We start from the raw sequence: 24,433 nt of genomic DNA, 5'->3' as shown, positions 1-24,433 counted from the left end.
TTTTAAGCAGTCAGACTTCGACCAGTTCTCTAGAGGACTATATTCAAGAGTCCAAGAGTTCATTTAGGAAACTTTTCCTTGGGTAGCTAATTTTCCTTTGTTTAATTTAATCTTTTATTTTAGCTGCCCCCCTTGAATAGCATCAGCTTAATTTTACCTTGAACAGATCCAACAGAAAGGAAACTTGTGCTTAAACCAATGCCTTCAAAGCTTATCTATCACCATTTAAAAAATTGTTTTATAGAGTGCACTTATTGAATTTTTGAACATTTCCCCAATACTTCAGATATGTTTAATCTTTTTTTCTATTTTGAATTAGGTATATAATTTATCTTCCAAAGTTATGCCTAGTTTGTCCATTAGGGAATGTATAATACATTGTAAATGCAGTAGCAAAACAGGAAACTCATTGTAGCAAAATTTAATCCCTATTAAACAGTAAAAACCAACATCTGTTTTAGACCAAATATAAGCATGTTCCCATTTTACTTTGCAAATAAATGGAGTTCACGGTGTTGAATCAGACACCAGGACACTATTCAGGTGCTTTTAAAAAAAAGTAAATTCACAACCTAGCTTGGCACTTGGTAATGTGTGATATAACCTTTGTGATCACTGACTTCAGAAGATGTAAGCGGCTGTGACTAGTATATGCATGTAGGTTTTGTACATTCTCTATTCCTCTTGCTGACTCCTATCTACAGCTTGCAGGACATGGTATACTTTAGGTGTCTGGTACCTCCAAAGGACTGAGTCTATAAAAAAGTCATAGTCCACATCCAGATAAGACAGGACACCTCCATGATGTGTCTGATGTCCTTGGAGCAGTGCCACCATCTATATGCCTGTGGTGCTTATAGGGCCATGAACATTACAGAACACAGCTCCTGGTTCAACCTGCCTGATCTTAAAGGTTGAGGGTTGATATGTCTTTTGTCTTATTGGGAATGCTGCAAATCAATGTAGTAGAAGAGAATGCTCTAGCAGAACCACTACTTCCACAGATCCAGCTAACTTGGGGAGTACGTCAACAGGAGGAAAAAGTTAATGCAAGAACACAACTAAAGTATATAGTCAGAAAAATACATCACTGAAACCTACAGCTAGGCCCTTGAGAGTTTGCATAAAAGTAGAGAAGAACTCATTCACTTCCTTCAAATGAAACTAACACACCCAGTGCTTGCCATTAAAAAGAAGCAATACTTCTTGGTAAGATAGCCCACATTTCTTCTCAGGAGCTCTGCTGTCACCTCTCCATTTGATTTGAAGGCTATGACATGCCCTTTTTGTGGGGGGGGTTTATTATTTCAGACGGCAGCATCATAGTGGACAAAAGTTTGGCTAATAAGACAAACAGGCTGACATCAGTAAGTAGAGTTCAGTCTAGCAAATGACGACTTGTTTGTGTAAATCTCTTTTCACAGTGCTGCAGATGTGCCCAAGTTAAAGTTTAAAGTCAGAATTGAATCTGGTGGTTTTCAGCTGGGGGGGTCTGCAGACTCTATCTGAGGGGTCCACAAACGGTTGTCATTACCATACAACAATGGCTTTCAACCTGTGGTCTGCAGATTCCTGGGAGTCCACACATCCATTCAAAACATTTTAGGGGTCCCCAACATCCATTCAAAAAAAGGTTGAAAAACCATTGCTCTACCCCAGGCTTCCTTCACTTTAACTTCCTGCTGGCACTCTGGTTTGAGCCTCTCTACATTTTTTTACTGTACTACTACTACTCCTGAGTGTCAATTTCAGTTAATATACCCAGTGACAAAGGAGCATTGATTGATGGCTGTATGTATTTAATAATGTACCAAGGACCATGCTGTCTGGGTACTGTTAATGATTTTGCTGATGGAGCATCTGGAATCCATTATAAAATTTGCATTTTATAACAGATTCCAGTTTTCTTCCTTTTGGGAGACAAACATCAAAAGGCAGAGAACTGGGTTTGTGCATGTACGTTTCACCCTTGGAGCCCTAGGCACAAATCATTCACATGAGAAAGAGAGAGGATTGTTCTCATTCTACATAATTTAGTTTGTGCTACAAAGTCAACTCCCCATCAAAATAGGGTTCAGAGGATTAAAATTAGGTGAATTTTATCAGTTTTTTGACCAACTCTATCAGAAAAATTAAAATTGAATCTTTTTGACTGGCTCTGAGGATACAGCACCAGGGGCATGTTATACCTTCAGAGTGAAGTGTAATTGCACGTGTACGCTTACATAATGCTAGCCCACACCGTGCCAAGATTTAGCCAGTGCTATCAACGCTAGCACTTTCACCAGCACTAAATTCACTTTCTGTAGTTAAAGCTTTATTCTTGCAAGACAGACAATAGCAGATACAGAGCAAGAAAGGGTTTTGGAGGTAGCCCCCTGCTCATTCTAGCTGACAGAGCTCCCTCTTTTTTTTTCTGAAAATCTTGGCTCACTCCTTGGAACTACAGTAGCAGCTGGGATCTCTCTAATTGTGACTTACTACTGAAGTGGTGTGCAAGAACCACAATACACAATTTTATCTTTGAAAGTACAGTGTTCATTTCAGGAAAAAAAATAGGGGTACATGTCCCATGACTCAGGCATAATTTCAATTCCAAACTGAATTTAAATAGTACCAGTTTGACTTTGTCTCCTTGTTCAATACATTCCATTGTTATTCAACTAGTTCCATGTTTTAGGCATTGTAAGATCCAATCTATATAGTTTAGCTCCTAATTACCAATTATGAACATCTCATAACTATGGAACTTTACATTCAGCATACAGCTACTGCAGGTAAAGAATCAGTCAAAATACATTTACTTTAGAGGACATTCTTTACTTCTTATACCACTGTAACAGTGCAGTACCATATGCATGGGACTTAAGAGCAAAGAAACTTGTTTGATAAAAGTGACAAATCTACTGTAACCTCAATATTGAGAAAAAGTTTTGTGAGGTTAAACTAGATTTGCTTACAAAAGAAATTGCTAAACTTGAACTCTGCAGAAGTGCTAGCGCCAATGACGGGCAGAAAATACTGCCCACCAACTTTAAACACAATTTGAAATCACTGGCCCAGTGCTGAGGTTTTTTTCCCCCATTCACATTTCATAAACAGCAGAAACAGTGCAGCTCAACATGACCTGCTGGAATAGTCAGAGAGGAATTCAAACTTTAGTCTGATTGGTTTAATTTTTTTTTTTAGCAGGAGGAAAAAGAATAAAGTTACAAGATTCTTTTAATATTTTCACAATGTTAAACTAAAACTGAGCTCTAGGCTACATGTGTAAGTAAATCTAGAACACAAAAGGGTTAAATAAGATTTTCTTTAAAGATACAAGAACTTAAGCTTTCTTTACGTTTAACAAACTTCACAGAACAGATACTGCAAAGGAACAACCCCTCCCCCAACCTTTTTTTTTTTTAAAGTGAATATTGCCCCTAATCCACATGAACTTTGAGTAGTGTTCTCTTAAGAGCCACCTTGAAACCAACTGTGTATTTATAACAGGGTTAAAGGAGTAGGAGGGCTAAATAGCATCATCAGTATTAATGCGGATGAGTATTGTATATCAATCAGAATGTCCACCAAAGACTATGCTAGGATTTTAGAGGAAAAGAAAGTGCGTATCTCAGCAACAGCTGAAATCCATGATTTTTAAACTCTTCATGGTAAATGTTAAGAATATCCTCAGATTGCCCTGTCACCAGGATGCAGTGGGACCATTTCCTGAAAATACAGTGGAAATTTTGTTACTGATTCCATAATCTTGAATAGTAAAAAAAAAAAAAAAAAAAAAATAGTTTTGTTTACATAGCTTGCATTTTATAAATGATGGAACATTTCTGATTTATTTCGTGGTTAAATCACACTAATACAGTCTGATGCTGAGTGTATTTTTCAAAAAATGTCTCATTAAATGGTTTGATCTGGCTACCAAACTAAAAATTAATTTAGCCTGTATGAAATTATTTACCTTTAACACATGCAGAAAAGAGGAGGACTTATTTAAGCTCTCTTTCCCCACACACTTTTTTTGGAGTGACAATATGCTACTTCACCCCTTGGAAGTTTTACATTAGCCCAATTTTTCAAAACTATACAAAATCCTCCCTCCCACCCCCCAGTTTTTCTACTAAACTACCTGATTGTTAATGCTTTACTAACTTGGGTCAGGGAACCATATCCACATAGGACTACTGAGACAAATCAGCATGAATCCTCTTGACCTGCATAAACTTTGTCTGCAGCAGGAGACATGCTGATTTTTTTCTTTTTCCGCTACAAACTAACAAGATCTGTGCAGTTCAGCTCTATGTGGCTCAGTGTGAAAGAGCGCATAAGTCTAAACAACAGATCCAAAGTTTTCCATGTAATGCATTTCACATTCACTTGCTTTGCAATATTTGCGGGCAGAGATTTTCATGAGAGCATCGAGCTGCATAGAAACAAGGCTGACATAGCCCATTTGATTATCTTGTTAAAACTCAAGCTGATGAGGGATGCTTTCCTGGTTGTTCCCCAATACTGTTACTGAATTCTGTTTGCTACAATATGTCCTTTCCCCCCCCCCCAATATATATGTCTAGCTACAGAAAGTCAGTCTGTAGAATCCAGCCTTGGCTACTGTGCTGTGAATTAGCCTTATTTGATCAATTATCAGATACCTGCACTTAGCAAAAGGCAAACAAGAGCCAATCAGGTTTCGGCCGGTGGGAACGTCAGCATACATAACAACCGTGGAATCTGGTCAGACAACGCTTAGAAATTCTATGGATGCCATGTAGAGAACACACACTGTTACTGCTCTAGGATGTAACCAGCTTTAAAATGAGATCACCATAATTTAAATGAAGAAAAACAGGATCTCTGCAGCAAGTTAGATATAAAATTTTTTCATAAGAATCTCTGTCCCCCTCTTTTTGGCTTCCTGGGAAGAACCAGAAAGATGTTCCCTCCCCAACAGAATCCCTGATGCTGGTGACATTGCCTAACCTCAAAAGCCACGCGTGATGAAGGCACGGATGACCAGTCAGGTCTTCCGGGCTTAGCAGCTACCACGGCTGCTCTTAGTGGAGTTTCATCTCTTCAGGATTAACTAGAAGTGAAGAGGTGAAAGGCTGCACATTAAACACAGTTTGTCTGAAAGCCGTGTGCATAGCAAACTTTTACACCAGCTTCTACTCAGCTATTTATTTTAACTCTGCAGCTGGAAGGTTTCCAGCGTAAGGCTTTTAGAGTTTGACTCCAGCAATAATAGAAGCCTTTGGATTTTTTGTTTTGTTGTGTTTCAAATCCACTAGCCATGCTCGAAAAAATATTTTTTCATGTTTTAATTTTATACATTGGCTAGCAGGCACCTTTGTAACCAGCCAGAAATCAATTTCAACCACCATCAACCCCTAAACTACAGTACCAGGACGGTTGGCTAAAGAAAGGAAACTGATTGGCTGTAGTCTGAAACTTGCCCAGTACAAGGTGTCTGGCTGACTTTGTCCTAAATAAGGCTAACATTAGTGAACTAAGAACAGCATTTGGTTGCAGAGTCTCGCACTCAGGAACACCCTTCGCCGATGCGCTGGCATGATCTCCCTACTTTCCGGTCCAGTTTCACCATTTTCATAATGGCTTCCTCACGCCCACGTCCCATGTGGTCAAATGTGCAGTCATGTTGTTCAGGCAGGCGATGCAACATACAGAACACATAACCTGCCAAGGAGAAGGAAAGAATGTGTTGTGTTAAGGACTCCCTTGAAATGGCTGAATCCTATGTCACCAGGAGGACAGGAGAGCAGCATTATGCTGGGGATTAGTGGGGTTTCAAGATCAATGAAAACTTCACATTTTCATTTGTTTTCATGATATTGTCACAATAAATATTGGTATGAACAACTTCAAATTCCGTGCTGTTTTGTATCATACACATTCAATGGGAGACAACATAGTTTCCACCTATATTTACAGCATTTTCTATGGCACATCTGAGTTCAAGTCATATATTAGTAATTTATTCTTGCAACCTACCCCTCTGTGAGGAAGGAAGATTCCTATTTTACAGATGAGAGAGTAAAACCAACATTTTCTAAATTAGTCTCTGATTTTGGATGCCCAGCTGGAAATATCTAGGGTCTGATTTTCAGAGGCATTGAATACCCTCAGCTTCCTTTGACTTCTGTTGGAGTAGTAGGCTGATACAATACGGCAGAACAGCAGCACACAGCTACCAGGTTGGCATAATCCACTGAGTTTGAAAAGTAGTACGATATAACGTATGCCAACAATATCCCTCCTGCATGATAGCTCAAAGGACATCATTCTGCCTCCCACAGAACACTTTGCTACTGCCTCTCCATAAGCAATCAGAACAGATTAAAACCACAATTATTTCAAGCTTCTAAAACAAGGGATCTCAAACTTCATTGCACCGTGACCCCCTTCTGACAACAAAAATTACTACACAACCCCAGGAGGGGGGACCAAAGCCTGAGCCCGCCTGAGACCTGCTGTCCCAGGTGTGGGGGCGGAGGGGGCAAAGCCCAAGCCCCACCACTCCAGGCAGGGGGGCCAAAATTGAAGCCCCGCAGGCAGGGGGGCCTGGTAACCTGAATCCTGCCACCCAGGGGTGAAGCGCTCGAGCTTTGGCCCCAGGTGATGGGGCTTGGGCTTCAACCCTGGGTCCAAGTAAGTCTAAGCCAGCCCTGGTGACCCCATTAAAATGTCACGACCCACAGTTTGAGAACCACTTTTCTAAAACTACAGTAACTCCTCACTTAAAGTCGTCCTGGTTAACGTTGCTGATCAATTAGGGAACATGCACATTTAAAGTTGTGCAATGCTCTATTATAATATTTGGCAGCCACCTGCTTTGTCCACTGTTTGCAGGAAGAGCAGCCTGTTGCAGCTAGCTGGTGGGGGCTTGGAACCAGGGTGGACTGGCAGCCCCCCTATCACCTCCCCACTCCCCTAAGTTCCCTGTGCGGCAGCCGCCCAATTGCCGGCAGTTCAGCTATCCCTCCCCCCACGGCCATATGCTGCTCCTGCCCTCTGCCTTGGAGCTGCTCCCAGGAGCCTCCTGCTTGCTGTGCAGGAGTGGAGCTAATGTCAGGGTGTCCCCCTCCCCCCTGCTCCTGTCCCCCGCTTATCCCTTCTCCATATAGAGCAGGGTGGGGACAGGACGGAGGGAGAGAGCTTGCTGGCGAGCTGCTGTCTCAACTTCAAGGGGAAATGCGCATCTCTCTCCCACACACAGGGTGTGTGTCTCTGTCTGCCTTGCTGTCTCCCCTCTCTCCATTCGTGCTGCCTTGTAGAGTGTGAGGCTACATTAACAACAATGTGTTAACCCTTGAGGGCTCAACCAAATGCTAGTTCATCATTTAGCAATAAGGCATTCCCCAGGAAATATCCCACCCTTTTCCACCCTCTAACTTCACCACCTCAACCAAGCTTCACAGTCATCATTGCTGTGTACAGTATTCAATTGTTTGTTTAAAATTTATACTGTGTGTGTATATAATATAATCTTTTGTCTGGTGAAAAAAATTTGCCTGGAACCTAACCCCCCTCATTTACATTAATTCTTATGAGGAAATTGGATTCGCTTAACATCATTTCGCTTAAAGTCACATTTTTCAGGAACATAACTACAACGTTAAGCGAGGAGTTACTGTATATTACAAGACACCGCTATAGAGATGAAAGAACCAATAGACTACCTTTACATTAAGAAAACTGATACAAAAAAAATCTCATGAGGGTTTTTTTTTTTTTTTTTGCAAAACTAACTTGAAGACAAGATGGATTTATTTTGGCTCGCAGTTTCAATGGCACCTGCTATAGACTTTGCTATATTTCACATCCTTATCTTGTGCAGAGCAGGTGTTCTCGGGATACCAGCAACAAAAATGGAGTTTCCTTTACTTTACTTCCTTTACTTATCTTATTTAACAAAACAGACAATGATTCAGCTAAATTAGGATATAAAACCTCTCTCCTCTATCCCTGTCCCCATTTATTCTCGACTGCTGATCCAAAGCAGACATACGCAGAAAGTACCAAGCACTTCCAAGGTCAGATGGTAAAGATGGTTTAAGTAAGAATGCCCTTGGGTATCAGCTTAACAGGCTACTTGCCTGATTCTCTTGTGTACGTTATGGAGAAGGGAACATCTCCAACTGAGATTGGCATTTCCCTTCTCCATTTGTTGAAAATAGGACATCAGACTGCTGAACCAGTACCAATTGGATGGCATAGGAATATAGCAGTTGCCATATTGGATCAGAGCTGAGGTCCATCTAGTCCAGTATCCTGTCTCTGAAAGTGGCAAGCACCAGATGTTTTACAGGAAAGTGCAAGACCATGCAGTAAACAGATATGGTATAATCTGCCCACCATGACGGTCTCATCCTTATCCCTGTTAGAAATTGCCTTAAACCCTGCAATATGAGGTTTCATATCCTTTCCACTTTTTTTTTAAATCATCATTAGCTAACAAGTCTGGATATTCTTGCTATCCATATAAATGTCCAATCCTTCTTTGAATCTTGCTAAAACACTTGGCTTCAATGACATTCTGTGGCAGTGAGTTCCAGTGTCTATTTCCTTTTATCAGTTTTGAATATGTCACGTTTCAGCTTCATTGACTGTCTCCTTGTTCTTGTGTTATGAAGCAGGGAAAACAAGCTTTCGCTCTATCTTCTCTAGACCATTGTTTTATGTAACTATCATGTCCTATCTTATTTTGTCTCCTTCTAAGGTAAACAATCCCATTATTTTCATACTTTACATACCAGAGTTTTTCTAAGCCCCAATCATTCTCACCACTCTTTTCTGAGACCCCTCTAAATGCTGCAACATCCTTTCTGAGACAAGGTGAGCAGTAATTTACACAGTATCCTAGATAAAAGGTATTCCATCAATATTGTCTCTATTATTCTCTGATTCAATCCTCATGCATCCTAACATTTAAAAAAAAAAAACTGCAACTGCACACTGACAAATTCATCAAACTGTCCACAAAAGGTATCCAGATGCTTTTCTTGAGTGGATTCTGTTAATTTAGAGTCTCACTATTCCAGTGGGGCAGTGAATGATCTTAACTATTTTCAGCTGTATCTTATTTCCAGAAGAACAGGAGTACTTGTGGCACCTTAGAGACTAACAAATTTATTAGAGCATAAGCTTTCGTGGGCTACAACCCACTTCTTCGGATGCATATGCATATATGCATCCGAAGAAGTGGGTTGTAGCCCACGTAAGCTTATGCTCTAATAAATTTGTTAGTCTCTAAGGTGCCACAAGTACTCCTGTTCTTTTTGCGGATACAGACTAACACGGCTGCTACTCTGAAACCTGTCTTATTGCCAGGGCTTTTGCTTTTTATAAATATGTGCAAGTGAGAGCAATGCCTTAAAAACCCATATGGAAAATTTACAGACTGTTCATACAGAATAGTGATAATGCCTACAACTGAATTAATAAATAAAAATCCCAGCATTAAAAAACCAATATCCAATAGAGGATTTTTAAAATTTTACTTAAGACAAGTTTTTATATTATTAGCTTTTCTTTTACATTATGCATTGGGCTTTTTAAATAGATAAAGGATAAAATTCTCAAAAGTGCCTGAGAATTTAAATGAGCCATGCATCATCCTATTGGAGCTAGGTTGTGTAACAACATAGTTCTGAAGAATTTTTCACTAGTTCACAGTTGTATTATTGCTTCTGTATTCTCTCCCGGCTTCACTAGCCTTGGGAATCAGGGTGTGCACTATGTAGTCAGTTGTGCGTGGGAGTGCCCATTCCAGACCCAGGCTCATCAACTTTGACAGCAATTACATTATTAATTTATGTGCACTAGGAGAGAAGGCCAATATGTTTATCTCTATTCTTATCCTTAAAACCAGTTCAGATTTAGAGATGAAACTGTCTCCTGAGAAACAGGAGCGCCCTCTTGGTTAGAAAGCAGAGTTAGATTAATGAGCTCTTGTGGTATATTTACTGTTAAGTTCATTACTGAAAGATACTGGATACAGGTTGTCTCTCCTAAAGGATATTAGTACAGAAATGCAGAAGTGCCTTTGCTAGCCCACTTTAGCTAACAAGCAAAATAACTTCTTGCTGGGGAAAAATATCTGTCAGCTAAGGATAGTTTAGCAAAAGCAGAGTCATACCAAAAATACGGCAAAATGAAAGATTTCAGCTCCCGGTGGCAGATCTCAATGTGCTACACTTCATGTCAGGAATAAGCTATGAACTGTGCTCTCTACACTACATTCATCTAATGCAGCATTGTGGAAAGATGTACTGAGGCATTAATACCTTATAGGTAGGACCCTACCAAATTCGTGGTCCAATTTGGTCAATTTCACAGTCATAGGATTTTAAAAATCATAAATTTCATAATTTCAGCTATTTAAATCTGAAATTTCAGTGTTGTAGTTGAAGGGAGTTGTGGGGAGGTTGCAAGGTTATTGTAGGAGGGGTTATTGTAGGAGGGGTTGCAGTACTGCTCCCCTTACTTCTGCGCTGCTGCTGGTGGTGGCTCTGCCTTCAGAGCTGGGCAGCTGGAGAGCGGTGGCTGCTGGCCGGGAGCCCAGCTCTGAAGGCAGAGCCACAGCCAGCAGCTGCACAGAAGTAAGGATGGCACGGTATGGCATTGCCACCCTTATTTCTGTGCTGCTGCCTACAGAGCTGGGCCTTCAGTCAGCAGCCACCACTCTCCCACCACCCAGCTCTGAAGGCAGCAGTGCAGAAATAAGGGTGGCATGGTATGGTATTGCCACCCTTATTTCTCTACTGCTGCTGGCGGGGTGCTGCCTTCAGAGCTTGGCACCTGGCCTACAGCCGCCGCTCTCCGGCCGGCAATACTGCGACCCCCCTAAAATAACCTTGTGATCCCCTTGCAACTCCCTTTTGGGTCAGGACCCCCAATTTGAGAAATGCTGGTCTCCTCCGTGAAATCTGTATAGCATGGAGTAAAAGCACACAAAAGGCCAGATTTCACGGGGGGAGACCAGATTTCATGGTCCATGACGCGTTTTTCATGGCCATTAATTTGGTAGGGCCCTACTTATAGGATCTTTTAAGTGCAGTAGAGAGCTATTCTCTGCAATCCATCATCAAAACGAGGCTTCTGCTACATTAATCAGAACTTCAATGGGACACTGGGAGCTAGGACTGCACCCAGTATAACATCTCTCTCTAGAGTACTCATGCCATTTCAAGTGACATTGAAAATGGTGGAAGCATCATTCAAAGAAAGTCTGTAAGGCAACAAAGAACAGCTGTGAAGTCTGCCCTTCATTTTTCATCCTTCCTGAGGACTCTACTGGAGAAAGTACCTTTCAGATGGAGATCACTAAAGCAGGACCTAAGATGGGAGAGCATATCAGACTTCTGTTCTCACTCTGTGTTAAAAAGTGATGGTGAAATGCTGCTGAGTCCCTGTTAAGTAAGAAGCTGATCACATCGCTAGACAGGAATATGGAACAACACCTATTGAGAGCTTCCACCAAAGTGCTAAAAAAAACCCCCACATTTAATTCTTCTTGATGTTTTGACTTCTGAGTTTTGAAAGCAGCTAGCTGCTAACATACCAGCAAAGTAATAGGTGAAGCATTAGAAACAATTAAAATAAATGGCATAGTAATTCACTAGGGAAAAGTCAGGATGGAGTTTTGGAGGGTTCTTAATTCCCCCAAATGGCATCAATTCAGTTCAATTCCTTTTCTTGTCAGGATAACTCAGTGGAAGGAAATATGGTCCTGGAACATGGACCATATGCAGAGTAGGTGTTGTAGGTGTTACTGCAAGCCAGCAACTGAAACCTATAGCAAGAAGGACTGGGTATTCTCTTTGAGGTTTACAGTTCTGCCAAAAACCTAATCTTCCAGTAGTAGAGTCCATTGGAAAATTTCAAGAGTCCTATTCCTGATAAATATCTATATGAGTATTTTAGTGACTAACTAGCATGTTAAACAGAAAGGGAGAAAACATTTCCAAATGCTGATCCCTGTGTTTAAGAATCCAAAAACCTGTCATGACAAGACCCTTTTCTCTGGGATATGAGCATGTCTTGAGAAGCTACCAAAAGAAAGAAAAATTGCTCAAGTACAAGTATCAACAAAGACTGTTCTTATTAAATATTTATGTAGTGCTGTAACTCTGAATGGTGATTTAGAGATATTGAAGACAATGCCCTATCTCAAAGATTAAGCCTAAATTATCAAAAAAGCAACTGCACGTTGACCTAACTACCTTGTAATAACTGCTCAACTTTCAGCACTTCTGAGCTTTAGTTTCTGTAGGAATCAGAAATGTTCAGACTTACCCCAAAGTTTTCATAGCAAATGCGCCGGGTTGTAGACTCATCCACCGATGTTAAGACAAAACCCCAAACTCCACTTTAGTGGGGTTTTATTTTAGTATTTCCAAAGACCTCAATTCACACAATTGCAAAAATCTCATTACTGTAAGCTGACAAAGTACCTGACTGTAAAATGCTATAAAAATTGTAACAATATTTTCTGGGTCATAAATTTGAAAACATTAGTAATGTTCAGAGTTGGTTCACTAGTCCAAGCGAAAGTGAGCAATTCTCTCCTGAAATACTGGCTCAAACCTGTTAGTTTTCAAAGTTATGCACGGGGATTGTGGCCATGTGCACAAGCCATTCTGAAAGTTGACTCCTTCCCCCCGCCCCCCCAAATATGTATGCAACATCAACCCTCCTGCAGCCTTTGAAGGGGAAGCTTCCCTGGGTAGGTAAATGGAAGTGATGCCAAGATTCACAGCCAAAGTCAGAGTGCTTGACATTTTAAATTCAGTCCTAGCTTCACACTAGTGCCGTCGTTTGTCAGCTTTATTCCTGAATGAAAAGGCACAAATTCAAAGCCACCAGAATTTGCAGCTCATGCCACTTCTGAATTTTAATTAATAACACACTTGTTTCCTCACAGATACTCTCTTTGGAGCCTCTTCAAAAGTGGTCTAATAAAGCCACGGACTTATTCCTGTGCAGAATTCTGCTCCATATGTTCTGGCTTCTTTCACCTCTCTTGCAAGAAATTTTACACTTTCCTGCTGATTTGAAATTCTAATCAACAGAGGTTCAAGCAGAACCTAAAAATACCTAGATGCCTTAGAGATGAAGGTACTACAAAAGTTACATACCAAAGTGCAGTATTGTCTAGGGGTGCATGTGTGTGTGTTTACTTAGAATTCTATATAAAGATTATGTGCAAGCATAAAATGTAGAAACAGAGGTTAAAATATCTGCAAAATGTAAACAGGCCAATACTTTTGAAGGACCAAAATTACAGACCTATTCATATTGGCAGACAGTAAATTTGTGTGCATGTCCAGATCATAAGTACACAAAAAAAGTTTGCAAATCAAGAGTTGCTCCAGTGGGAAGCACTAAAGTTTATTCACGCACACAATCTTTGCTAAGGCATAAAGGAATGGATTTTCAAGCATGTTCTGCACTTATAACAGGGGCCAGATTTTGAGACAGCTCCATTCCCATTTAGGTACCTAGAGATGAATGGGAACTCCTAGGTGCTGAGCTCTTGAAAACGTGACACTTAAACGTTAGACCAGCTCCTTTTTTAACTTCTTCCCCCTTATCCCCAATTAGATTTATACAGAATAAGAGTTATTGTTCAGCCACTATAGGTGCGCTTGACTTAACTCAAAACCACACTCCATTACAGCTAAACCACAGCAATTCTATCCCATGTAATCCCTAAAACCAGTAAACAAGGTAAACTATTGAAGGCACCTTTTCGCTTCCCACAACCATTGACCACCCTTCACAATTTCTCTTCCCTCCTCCTATCGGGGGGTGGGTGGGAGGGAGGATGTGAGCTTTAACATGTAAAATGTAGCGTCATCTGATTATCCCATCCTTTCCCCAGCAAACTAGTATAGAAGATAGCCAAAAATATGTCTCCAGTACCACCTTTCTGTTCTCCTTCTGGACTCTAGAGCCTCATGTCCATTTACAATGGAAAAAACATTCATCTTCATCCTTCTGGACTTCTTGGGGCATTTGATACTATAAGCCACCAGATTCCAGTACAGTCTCCAAGAGGCTGGCAGGCATGAATCGAACTGAGATGTCTCAGTTCTCTTTTATCTTAGGGTTTTGTACTGCTGCTCATCAATGTAATGAACTTCTTTCTTATAAAAAACAAAGATAGTCAATAGCAAAGTCTCTATTTGACTTATGTATTTCCTGGCTCTTCTCTTTTTGGATTACAGAAAACTGCTTGGAGTGACCATGTGTTTCCGGCTGACTGGGGGTGGTAATTGCTTTTGGGGAGTTTTTTACTTTGTTTTTTGGGGGCAGGGGAAGGGGTTATTCTGGAAAAGCTTTATCAAAGAAGGGTTTGAAGCACTTTCTAAAAATAAGACAGACCCTGAATTCATCTAATCTCTAGAAATTGGTTCACAGTCAGAGCCCCTCAATTGAGAAGCTTTATCCCAAAGCTCTCACATAGCATGTTGTGAGTTTTGTGATTTGTGTTATTACAGAGGAGCACAACTTTCTTGGCAGTTCTTGGGTGGAGCTGAGATCTGATCCACTGATTTCTTTGAAGATTAGGACCAAGGCTTTAAATTGCATCAAAAATGGACTGGGAGCCAGTGTCAGGTCCAGAGGATGGGCTGTAAGTACTCATGTGAACCAAAACTATGCAGGAGGCAGGCAGCTGAATTTTGTACTGTCTGGGGCCTTTGTACAGTGTTCACATTCAGCTTCAGATATAGTGAATTATAGTAGTCAAACCTTCAGGTGACTAATGCATGGATCACTGAGCCCGGTCCTCTCCTGGCAGGAAGGGGCAGAGTTTCCTAGCAAGCTGGAGGTAAAAAGTTTGAGTCAGATGGAACCTGATTATCCAAGCTAAGTGATAGTCAAACGATACCATGGGGCTTTGCACCACTTTGATGAATGCACACGGTATGCTTTCAATGGAAAGGATAGGGCGGTGCAGGAAGTTAGTGTCTCAACTAGTTCTTCAGACCTTTTCCCTCTGCTGACCAGCATCATTTCTGTGTTGCCTGGGTTGTGTTTGAGCTAGCTGCTGTTTCATCCAGGAACTGAGCCCTTGTAGAAATGGTTAAATATTAGTAGTGGTAGCATCATTGGAGAATGAGGCCAGGTCTACACTAGGAGCTCTTTGCTGGTATAGTTATACCAGTATACTATACCAGGAAAGTGATCCTAGTGTGTATGCCAGCAAAACTGTGCTTTGTACCTGTATAATAAAACCATCCCCTCCTGGCGAAATAATCTATACTAGCAAAAGTGCTGCATCCATGTTAGGCGCTTCTGCCAGCACAGCTATGTCAGTCAGAGCTCACACCTCATTACACCCTGACTGATATAGGTAGGCCAACAAAAGTTTGTAGAGTAGACCTGGCCTGAGATGTACAGTTGGGTGTCAGTATACTATTGGCATTGGAGCCCATGAATTCTCATTCTACCTCCAAATGGTCTCAGGTAAATATTGGAGAATTGGGGATAATGTGGATCCCTGCAAGATCCATAGGCGAGGGCCTTCAGAGAAGGGAAGTAGTTACCCATCATCACTCTGAGTTCTGCTAGAAAGGAGCATTTGGAACCATATGAGCATAACATAATGTGTCTGAACCTATAGAGCAGTGGTTCTCAAACTGTGGGTCGGGATCCCAAAGTGGGTCGTGAACCCCTTTGAATGGGGTCGCCAGGGCTGGCTTAGACTTGCTGGGGCCTGGGGCTGAAGCCCAAGCCCTACTGCCCAGGGCTGAAGTCAAATCCTGAGGGCTTCAGCCCTGGGTGGTGGGGCTCAGGTTGCAGGCCCCCTGCCTGGGGCTAAAGCCCTTGTGCTTTGGCCCCCTTGCCCAGAGTGGTGGGGCTCAGGCTTTTGCCTCCCCACCCAGAGCAGTGGGGCTCGGGTGGGCTCAGGCTTCAGTCCCCCCTCTGGGGGTCATGAAGTAATTTTTGTTGTCAGACGGGGGTCACGGTGCAATGAAGTTTGAGAACCCCCGCTATAGAGTCATTATGGACAGTTATACCTCCAACACAAGGGCCTTCAAGTTTTAGTTCTCTCCCCTGTACCATTCCATACCTATATGGAGCCACTGAGAGCTAGTGAGACAACATGGGCTTCACGGCTGAGGTTGTGAGGGAAGTTCCCAAACCTAAGCCATTCTTTTTAGGTGACAAATCTGAGGAACTCTTTCAGATTGAGGTGTCATTAGAGAAGGTTTTGGAACAAACTGATAAACTAAACAATAACAAGTCACCAGGACCAGATGGTATTCACCCAAGATTTCTGAAGGAACTCGCATGTGAAAATGCTGAACTACTAACTGTGGTTTGTAACCTATTGTTTAAATTAGCTTCTGTACCAAATGACTACAGGATAGCTAATGTGACGCCAATTTTTTAAAAAGGCTCCAGAGGTGATCCTGGCGATTACAGGCTGGTAAGCCTGACTTCAGTACCAGGCAAACTGTGGGAAACTATAGTAAAGAACAAAATTATCAGACACACAGATGAAAATAATTTGTTGGGGAAGAGTCAACATGGTTTTTGTAAAGGGAAATCATGCCTCACCAATCTACTAGAATTCTTTGAGGGGGGTCAACAAGCTTGTGGACAAGGGAGACCCTGTGGATATAGTGTACTTAGATTTTCAGAAAGGCTTTGACAAGGTCCCTCACCAAAGGCTCTTAATCAAAGTAAACGGTCATGGAATAGAGGGACGGTCCTCTCATGGACTGGCAACTGGTTAAAAGATAGGAAACAAAGGGTAGAAATAAATGGTCAGTTTTCAGAATGGAGAGCGGTAAATAGCGGTGTCCCCCAGGGGTCTGTACTGGGACCAGTCCTATTCAACATATTCATAACTGATCTGGAAACGGGGTAAACAATGAGGTGGCAAAATTTGCAAATGATACAAAACTACTCAAGATAGTTAAGTCCCAAGCAGACTGCGAAGAGCTACAAAAGGATCTCACAAAACTGGGTGACTGGACAACAAAATGGCAGATGAAATTCAATGCTGATAAATGCATGTACATTGGAAAACATAATCCCAACTATACATATAAAATGATGGGGTCTAAATTAGCTGTTACCACTCAAGAAAGATCTTAAAGTCATTGTGGATAGTTCTCTGAAAACATCCACTCAATGTGCAGCGGCAGTCAAAAAAACTAACGTTGGGAATCATTAAGAAAGGGAAGATAATAAAAAGACAGAAAATATCATATTGCCTCTATATAAAACCATGGTATGCCCACATCTTGAATACTGCGTGCAGATGTGGTCTCTCCATCTCAAAAAGAGATATATTGGAATTGGAAAAGGCTCAGAAAAGGGCAACAAAAAATATTAGGAGTATGGAACGGCTTCTAAATGAGGAGTGATTAATAAGACTGGGACTTTTCAGCTTGGAAAAGAGATGACTACGGTGGGGATATGATAGAGGTCTATAAAATCATGACTGGTGTGGAAAAAGTAAATAAGGAAGTGTTATTTTCTTATAAACACAAGAACCAGGGGTCCTCAAATGAAATTAATAGACAGCAGGTTTAAAACAAAAGGAAGTATTTTTTCATACAATGCACAGTCAACCTGTGGAACTCCTTGCCAAAGGATGTTGTGAAGGCCACGACTATAACAGGGTTCAAAAAAGAACTAGATAAGTTCATGGAGGATAGGTCCATCAATGGCTATTAGCCAGGATGGCCAGGGATGGTGTCCCTAGCCTCTGTTTGCCTGAAGCTGGGAATTGGCGACGGGATGGATCACTTGATTACCTGTTCTGTTCATTCCGTATGGGGCACTTGGCATTGGCCACCGTCGGAAGACAGGATACTGGGCTAGATGGACCTTTGGTCTGACCCAGTATGGCCGTTCTTATGTTCTATGCTAATAGAAAACACCCAGCTCTACACCTCCTTTACCAGATGCTACCATCATCTCCTCCAAGTTTTGTTTGGCTAAAATTAGTGCCTGATAAAGAACAGATGACTGAAGCTGAACCCTAACAAGACTGAGATGATGTTGGTGGGAAGAAGGAAGTACGTGGAAGAACTCACCTCCATTACAACACCCACCAATGAAGGTATCTGCACTCAAACTGTTGGACCCAATCACTGATCTGGCCATTGTGATCCATGTTTTCATGCCTTCAGGCTTGACTTCTGCAGTTTTTTGGGGGAAGCTTTATAGTGATAGACTCTAGAAGCTCCATCTGTTTAGCTTAACGAAGAGCAGGTTAAGGGGTGACTTGATTACCGTCTATAAATACCTACCTGGGGAACAAATATTTAATAAAGGACTCTTTAATTTAGTAGAGAAAGATTGAACACACTCCAATAGTTGGAAGATGAAACTAGAAACATTCAGACTGGGGGAACTAAGATATCAATTTTTAACAGTGAGAGTAATTAACCATTGTAACAACTTACCAAGAGTCATGGTGGATTCGCCACTACAGACAATTTTTAAATCAAGATGGGATGTTTTTCTAAAAGATAGGATTTAGGAATTATTTCGAGGAAGTTCTATGGCCTGTGTAACACAGGAGATCTGATTAGATGATCACAATGGTCTCTTCTGGCCTCGGAATTTACTAATTCTCTTTACCGAGGAATACAGCCAAATGCCCTGAAGAAACTACAGGTGGTTCAGAATGAATCATGCCTGGTAACAAGTTACCAGAGACACACAACTCCAACTGCCACTCCCTAAACTGGCTCCTAGTTGTAGTCACTGTACTGATTTCCAAATTGGCACAGGATTGGTCCTAGCTAACTTAGAGATCACATCTTCCTCTATAATAATCACCTTGCACAACAGCTTTGCTCTACCGCAGCAAATTTTTTGACAAACAGATGAAAATTCCTATCCACAGAGACAAATTTCATGGTTGAATGATAATGTAAATATATATCTAGAACTCTAAATATATAAAATATAGATTAATTCTATCTTTTCAGTGAGCTAGAAACTCCTAGAAAATCAGGACAGCTAGGAGGCCAGAGAGCTCATTTTTAAGTACTTGTCTGTAACAGGAGGTAGTTATAGTCAGTGGTTTGTTGGAAAGCATTAGCAGTTCATACTCCATCAGCAAAAATACCTGGATTACATTGTGTCTACTGACCCACTGCCCAAGACAGAATTTGTAACACAGAGCTATATTAAAGCATCTTAATACATTTTATTTCATTAAGCCTATGGCAGGGCAGAGAAGCTGCAGGTGTTCCATGAGTAAAACAGATCTGTTTTACATTCTCCTCCATCCCTGGGCTTTACATGGCTAACAGAAAGAATTAAATTTACTCTACAAGGCTGGAAATGACTGGCCTGTTATCCAGTATAGTTCATGTCGGGGCAGATAATCAGCAGAGAAGAGATTACCTCCTGCACTGTTTAAAATAATTAGACATCATTCATAACAAGGTAGCAGTAATCCCCAAAGCAGAGTATTTATGCAACTCTCCCCCTTACAAAGGGAAAGAGGACTTCATTTGTTTTAAAAGATATTATTGGCATTAAAGCTACTAAACATTAGGGGAATCCTAAAATAAGGGTAATCTGCTGGTTTTTCAAGTGAAGGAAAATGGACCAGATAAGACAAATGTAAAAATAGAAGAAATAGCTAAGATACAAAGCAAACCTAGAGACTTGTACAGAGTACTTTAGAAACTCTTGCTCTATAGATTCCATTGTGATCCAGTTTATTCCCCTGATACTCCCCAGACTGCTCTAAAAGAGCAGTCAACAATGGAAACAAATAAAATTGTGTTACAGTCCAGCTTAATGAAGCTCCCAATGCAATTTGTGCACACTGTCACTTTAAAGTTTAAAAAAAATATGTTCTTCTGCTGACATTTTTTATTGTCTCCTTCCAGACAGTCCCATCCTTGTACAAACTATAATTACCTTTTTCCCTCTCTTCTGTAGGAATTGCTCTGTGCTGGTAACGTCTGCTTTCATTGCACAACTCCAGCAACGTTCACTTTTAATGACATTTTACAAAAAGAAGAAAAAAAAAGCCAAGCCCACAAATCCCAGCAATTCACCAAACAATTGACCTTTGGAAATAAATGAGCCAAACTAATCTCCTGTTTCCCCAAACTTTGTAAATGGCAGGGACTCTGAGTAAGTGTGAGGGATGAAGGTAATACTTCTGCATTCAACATGCTTTTGCTGGGAATCTTGTCACACACACATACACCGAGAAGGAAGAGAGATGAGTCACATTATGGTAAAGCTTTTTATCCAAATTAATATATTTTTTTAAAACTCCAGGAAAAATGGCCCAAGGCAGTTTTGCCACAGATAGTGACATGTTCCTTCTATCATTTCTATTCCAAGAGCAGAAGAGGGGGAGTGCTAACTCCTTAGTGCTGGAAATTAGGGTATCTAGATATTAATGCAAAGTGTCTTAGAGCTTATCAAGTGATCCCAAGTTAATCCCCCTCTACAGAGGGACAGACAGACACACACACAGTTGCACAGGTTCCAGGAAACACAGACAGCACCAACAGATGGGCTGGTGACCTTGTTTATTCCACAGTCTCCTGTGATCACTGTAGCTAGCTTTTCCTTGCCTTTTTAAAGATGTTCTTTTCAACCGAGTGCTTACTAGAAGCTACCAACAAAAGTGATAACTGAACTGAAATCAGCAGAAGGGGAAGACATCAGAGAGCGTAAGATGCATCAGAATGTTTCTCTGAGTCTTCCCACTCATGCTTTAGGACTGGAGCACCACTAGGCTGCAGGCAAACAAGTCTCATCCTGGATTCACATGGCAAACATATCATTCCATGACATCTATGATATAAAGTAAAAGTTTATGCCTCAGAGCCTCAGGATAGTTAGGAAGTATTGTTGATTCACTTTGCAGTTCTAATAGTGGATAGAAAATGTGTCTCTTCTGATACCCTTGATGGTGTGTAAGACCAAGAGGTGAAGAACCTAGTGAGAAAGATGAGCATGTTTCCCTTCTGACTTACTCTATTTTCTTCCCTCTCTTGCAAATAGGACCTAAGCCAACGCACACAACCATACATATAGGCAAAAAGCCATCAGTGGTGTAAGGCTGCCATGAGGTCAGAGGGAAACAACTGAGATGCTTGCACATGAATGCAAGGAGTTTGGTCAAAACAGATATTATAGGGATTACAAAAACATGGTGGAATTACGCTCATGACTAGAATACGGGTATTGAAGGGTATGTGCTATTTAGGAGAGATAGGAATAAAGGTAAAAGCGGCGTGTGGAGGAATAGCATGCCAAATCAACGAAGCAGTAAACTGTAAAGAAATATGAAGTAACAGAATGGCCAAAACAGTCTGTTTGGGTCAAAATCACTTTGGGGAAAGATTGTAAAATAGGTTCTATTAATATAGTGTTAGGAATCTGCTTTTGACCCTCAGAGTCAAACTTAGATATGGATCGATATCTCTAATATTAGAAAGAGAAATACTGTTCGGAATTGTGTCAATGGGAGACTGACTTCCCAGACATAGATTGGAGAATAAATGCTACTAATACTGGTAGGGCCCAGTTATTCCTGGATGTGACAGACAGTTTTCTTCATCAAACTGTCCCAAACCAACAAGAGGTGATGTGAATTTAGACATGGTTTTGGTTAGTAGTGAAGACATCATAGAAGAGCTGGTTGTAGGAAATAACCTTGGATCGAGTGGTCACAAGTGGATTTAGTTTAAATTAAATGGAAGGATAATCAAAACATCAACTATGTTTTTTATTTCAAAAGGGCAGACACTTGGGAAACTAAGGGAAATAGTTAAAGAAGTCAATTGGACTAAAGAGGTCAACAACTTAAATGCAGAAGAGGCTTGGAATTTCTTCAAATCAGCTATACAAAAACGATCTGAAATTTGCATCACAAGCAAGGGGAAAAAACTTGTAGAGAAAGGCTCCAGACCCAGCTGGATAAATAACCACCTCAAAAAGGTTATTAGGCGTAAGCAGAGAGTCTATTGGGAATGGGAAAAGGGGATGATCAGCAAATAAAGCTACAGTGTGGAGGTTAGAAAAGGTAGGAATAAAGTGAGAATTGCTATAAGTCAAGCTGGATAAAAAAAGAATAAGGATGGATGATGTTGGGCAGCTATGCAATGAGGTTTGGGAAGGAGATTAAAGATAATCTAGATATAGCCCCAAAACTAAATAAATACTTTGCCTCGGATTTCAATAAAGATGATAATATGGAAAATGTGCATGAAGGCAGAATGGCTAATGGAAATGAGTGTCTGGAAATGGAAATTACCACAAGTGAGGTGGAAGAAAAACTTAAAGAGCTTTAATACAACTCAGATCAGGGGACCGGATAATTTCCATCCCAGAAAACTGAAAGAACTGGAATGTGAGATTGCTAGTCTGATAGCCAGGATCTGTAATAAATCTGTCTATTTGGTGATATTACCATTTAATTGGAGAAAAGCAAATGTTGTACCTGTACTTAAGAAAGGGGGGGAAAGGTGATCCGGGCAATTACAAACCTGTTAGTGTGATCTCAGTAATATGCAAGGGTTTAGAACAAATGGTGAAGGAAAACATGGAGATAAATGGTAAAGGGGATATAATGCAACATGGGTTTACTGGAAGTAGATCATGCCAGTTATTTGAGAAAATAACTGATTTTTTAGATAAGGGAGTGCAGTAGATCTAATATACTTGGACTTCAGTAAAGCATTTGACAAGGTACCACATGGGAAATTATTAGGCGAATTAGGGAAGGTGGAGATCAGTACAAGAATTGTAAGGTGGATAAGGAACTAACTGAAGGGGAGAAGGTAATTGGGTTGTACTGAAAGGTCAATTATTAGACTGGAGGGAGATTACTAGTGGAGTTCCCCAAGGATAGGTCTAGGGACCAATCTTAGTCAGTATTTTTTATTAATGATCTTGGCACAAAAAGTAGGAGCGTGCTAATGAAATTTGCTGATACAAAAGTTGGGGGCATCGTCAATACAGAGGAGGACTGGATGATCTGGATAACCTTGAAGACTGGAGTGACACAAATGGGATGAAATTCAATAGTACAAAGTGCAAGGTCAGGCATTTAGGGTCTAATAGGAATTTCTGCTACACACTGGGGACTCATCAGTTGGAAGTAACAGAGGAGGAGAGAGACCTGAGTAGGTGGGTCGATCGCAGGATGACTATAATCATCCCTGTGCTGTGGCTATGAAAAAGGCTAATGCGATGAGGCATTTCAAGTATTAATGCTATTGTACAAGGCACTAGTAAAACCTAATTTGGAATATTGTGTACAATTCTGGTCATCCATGTTAAAGAAAGTTGAATTCAAACTGAAATAGGTGCAGAGAAGAGTTATGAGAATAATCAGGGGAATGGAGACCCTTTCTTATGAAAGGACCTTGGAAGAGCTTGGCTTGTTTAGCCTAGAAAAAAGAAGGCTGAGCGGGGATCTTATTGCTCTCTATATATACATTAGGTGGTAAATACCAGGGAGAGTGAAGAGCTATTGAAGCTAAAGGACAATGTTGGCCCAAGAACAAATGGGTATATGCTGGCCATGAACAAATTAAGGCTGGAATTTAGAAGAAGGTTTCTAACCCCCAAAGGGGTGAGGTTCTGGAACAGCCCCCAAAAGGAGTTGTGGGGGCAAACAACTTAGTTTTGAGAGAGAACAGGTCAAATTCATGAGTGCAATTGTATGACAGGTTTGCTTGTGATGGAAGGAAGCAACAGTCCTGGGGCTCACTTCTGGTTTAGTTCTTACGTTCCTAAAAGCTCATCTTTCCGGGTTTCAGCTGGCCACCCCAGCAGGGGGTCATGAAGAGATTTATCCCATAATACATTGGGGGATTTTTTAAAAATCTCCTTGTGAAACATTGGGGAGGGCCAGGGCATCAAGCATTCTCTTTCTTAGATGTGCTTGGCAGGCTGGTTCTTGCTAACATGCTCAGCGCCTAACTGATCACGGTATGTGGGGTTGGGAAGGAATTTTTCCCCAGGTCAGATTGTGGGGGGAACCCTTGGGGCTTTTTGCCTTCCTCTGCAGCATGTGGGTGCAGGTCTACCAGACCACCCTGGCATGTATATCTCACTTATTTATTACCCTAGTATTGTGGGGCCCTTGGGCACTGGTACACCTTGATCCGTCCTATTCTCTGCCTGGGGCACGTAATAGTTTAGTTTCCTGGGGGCTCTAATTTTGGTTGTTGGGTTTATTGTGTGGGTGCTGGATGGTGTTGGTGGCTTGTGCTATACAGGTGGTCAATCTAGTGGTCCTGGTTGTCCTTAAAGTCTATGCCTGAATTGGTAGTGCTCTAATATTCCAGGGGTCTGTGCCCCATATAGAGGAGCTATCACTATGTGCCAAAGCTTTTGAGTCTTGAGTAAAAGCCTGAATTCTTTAAAAACTCTCTCTTGAGAAAGGTCAAGT

At 41.1% G+C, this 24,433-nt stretch overlaps 1 protein-coding gene across 2 annotated transcripts in view; it reads right to left on the bottom strand.

The window, feature by feature from the left end:
* Positions 1-2,528: 2,528 nt before the first annotated feature.
* Positions 2,529-24,433, bottom strand: part of ZFAND3 (zinc finger AN1-type containing 3) — a 242,068-nt gene continuing 220,163 nt past the window's right edge. For both annotated transcript variants that reach the window (XM_065400535.1, XM_065400536.1), the window contains one exon: positions 2,529-5,694. In XM_065400535.1, coding sequence (XP_065256607.1) covers positions 5,540-5,694 — 155 coding nt within the window. In that variant the 3' untranslated portion in view covers positions 2,529-5,539. The remainder of the gene's footprint in view (positions 5,695-24,433) is intronic.

This window comes from Emys orbicularis, chromosome 3 (genome assembly GCF_028017835.1).
Source record: "Emys orbicularis isolate rEmyOrb1 chromosome 3, rEmyOrb1.hap1, whole genome shotgun sequence".
NCBI lineage: Eukaryota > Metazoa > Chordata > Testudines > Emydidae > Emys > Emys orbicularis.
The sequence above is the reverse complement of the archived record's forward strand: the minus strand, read 5'-3'. Positions and strand labels throughout refer to the sequence as shown.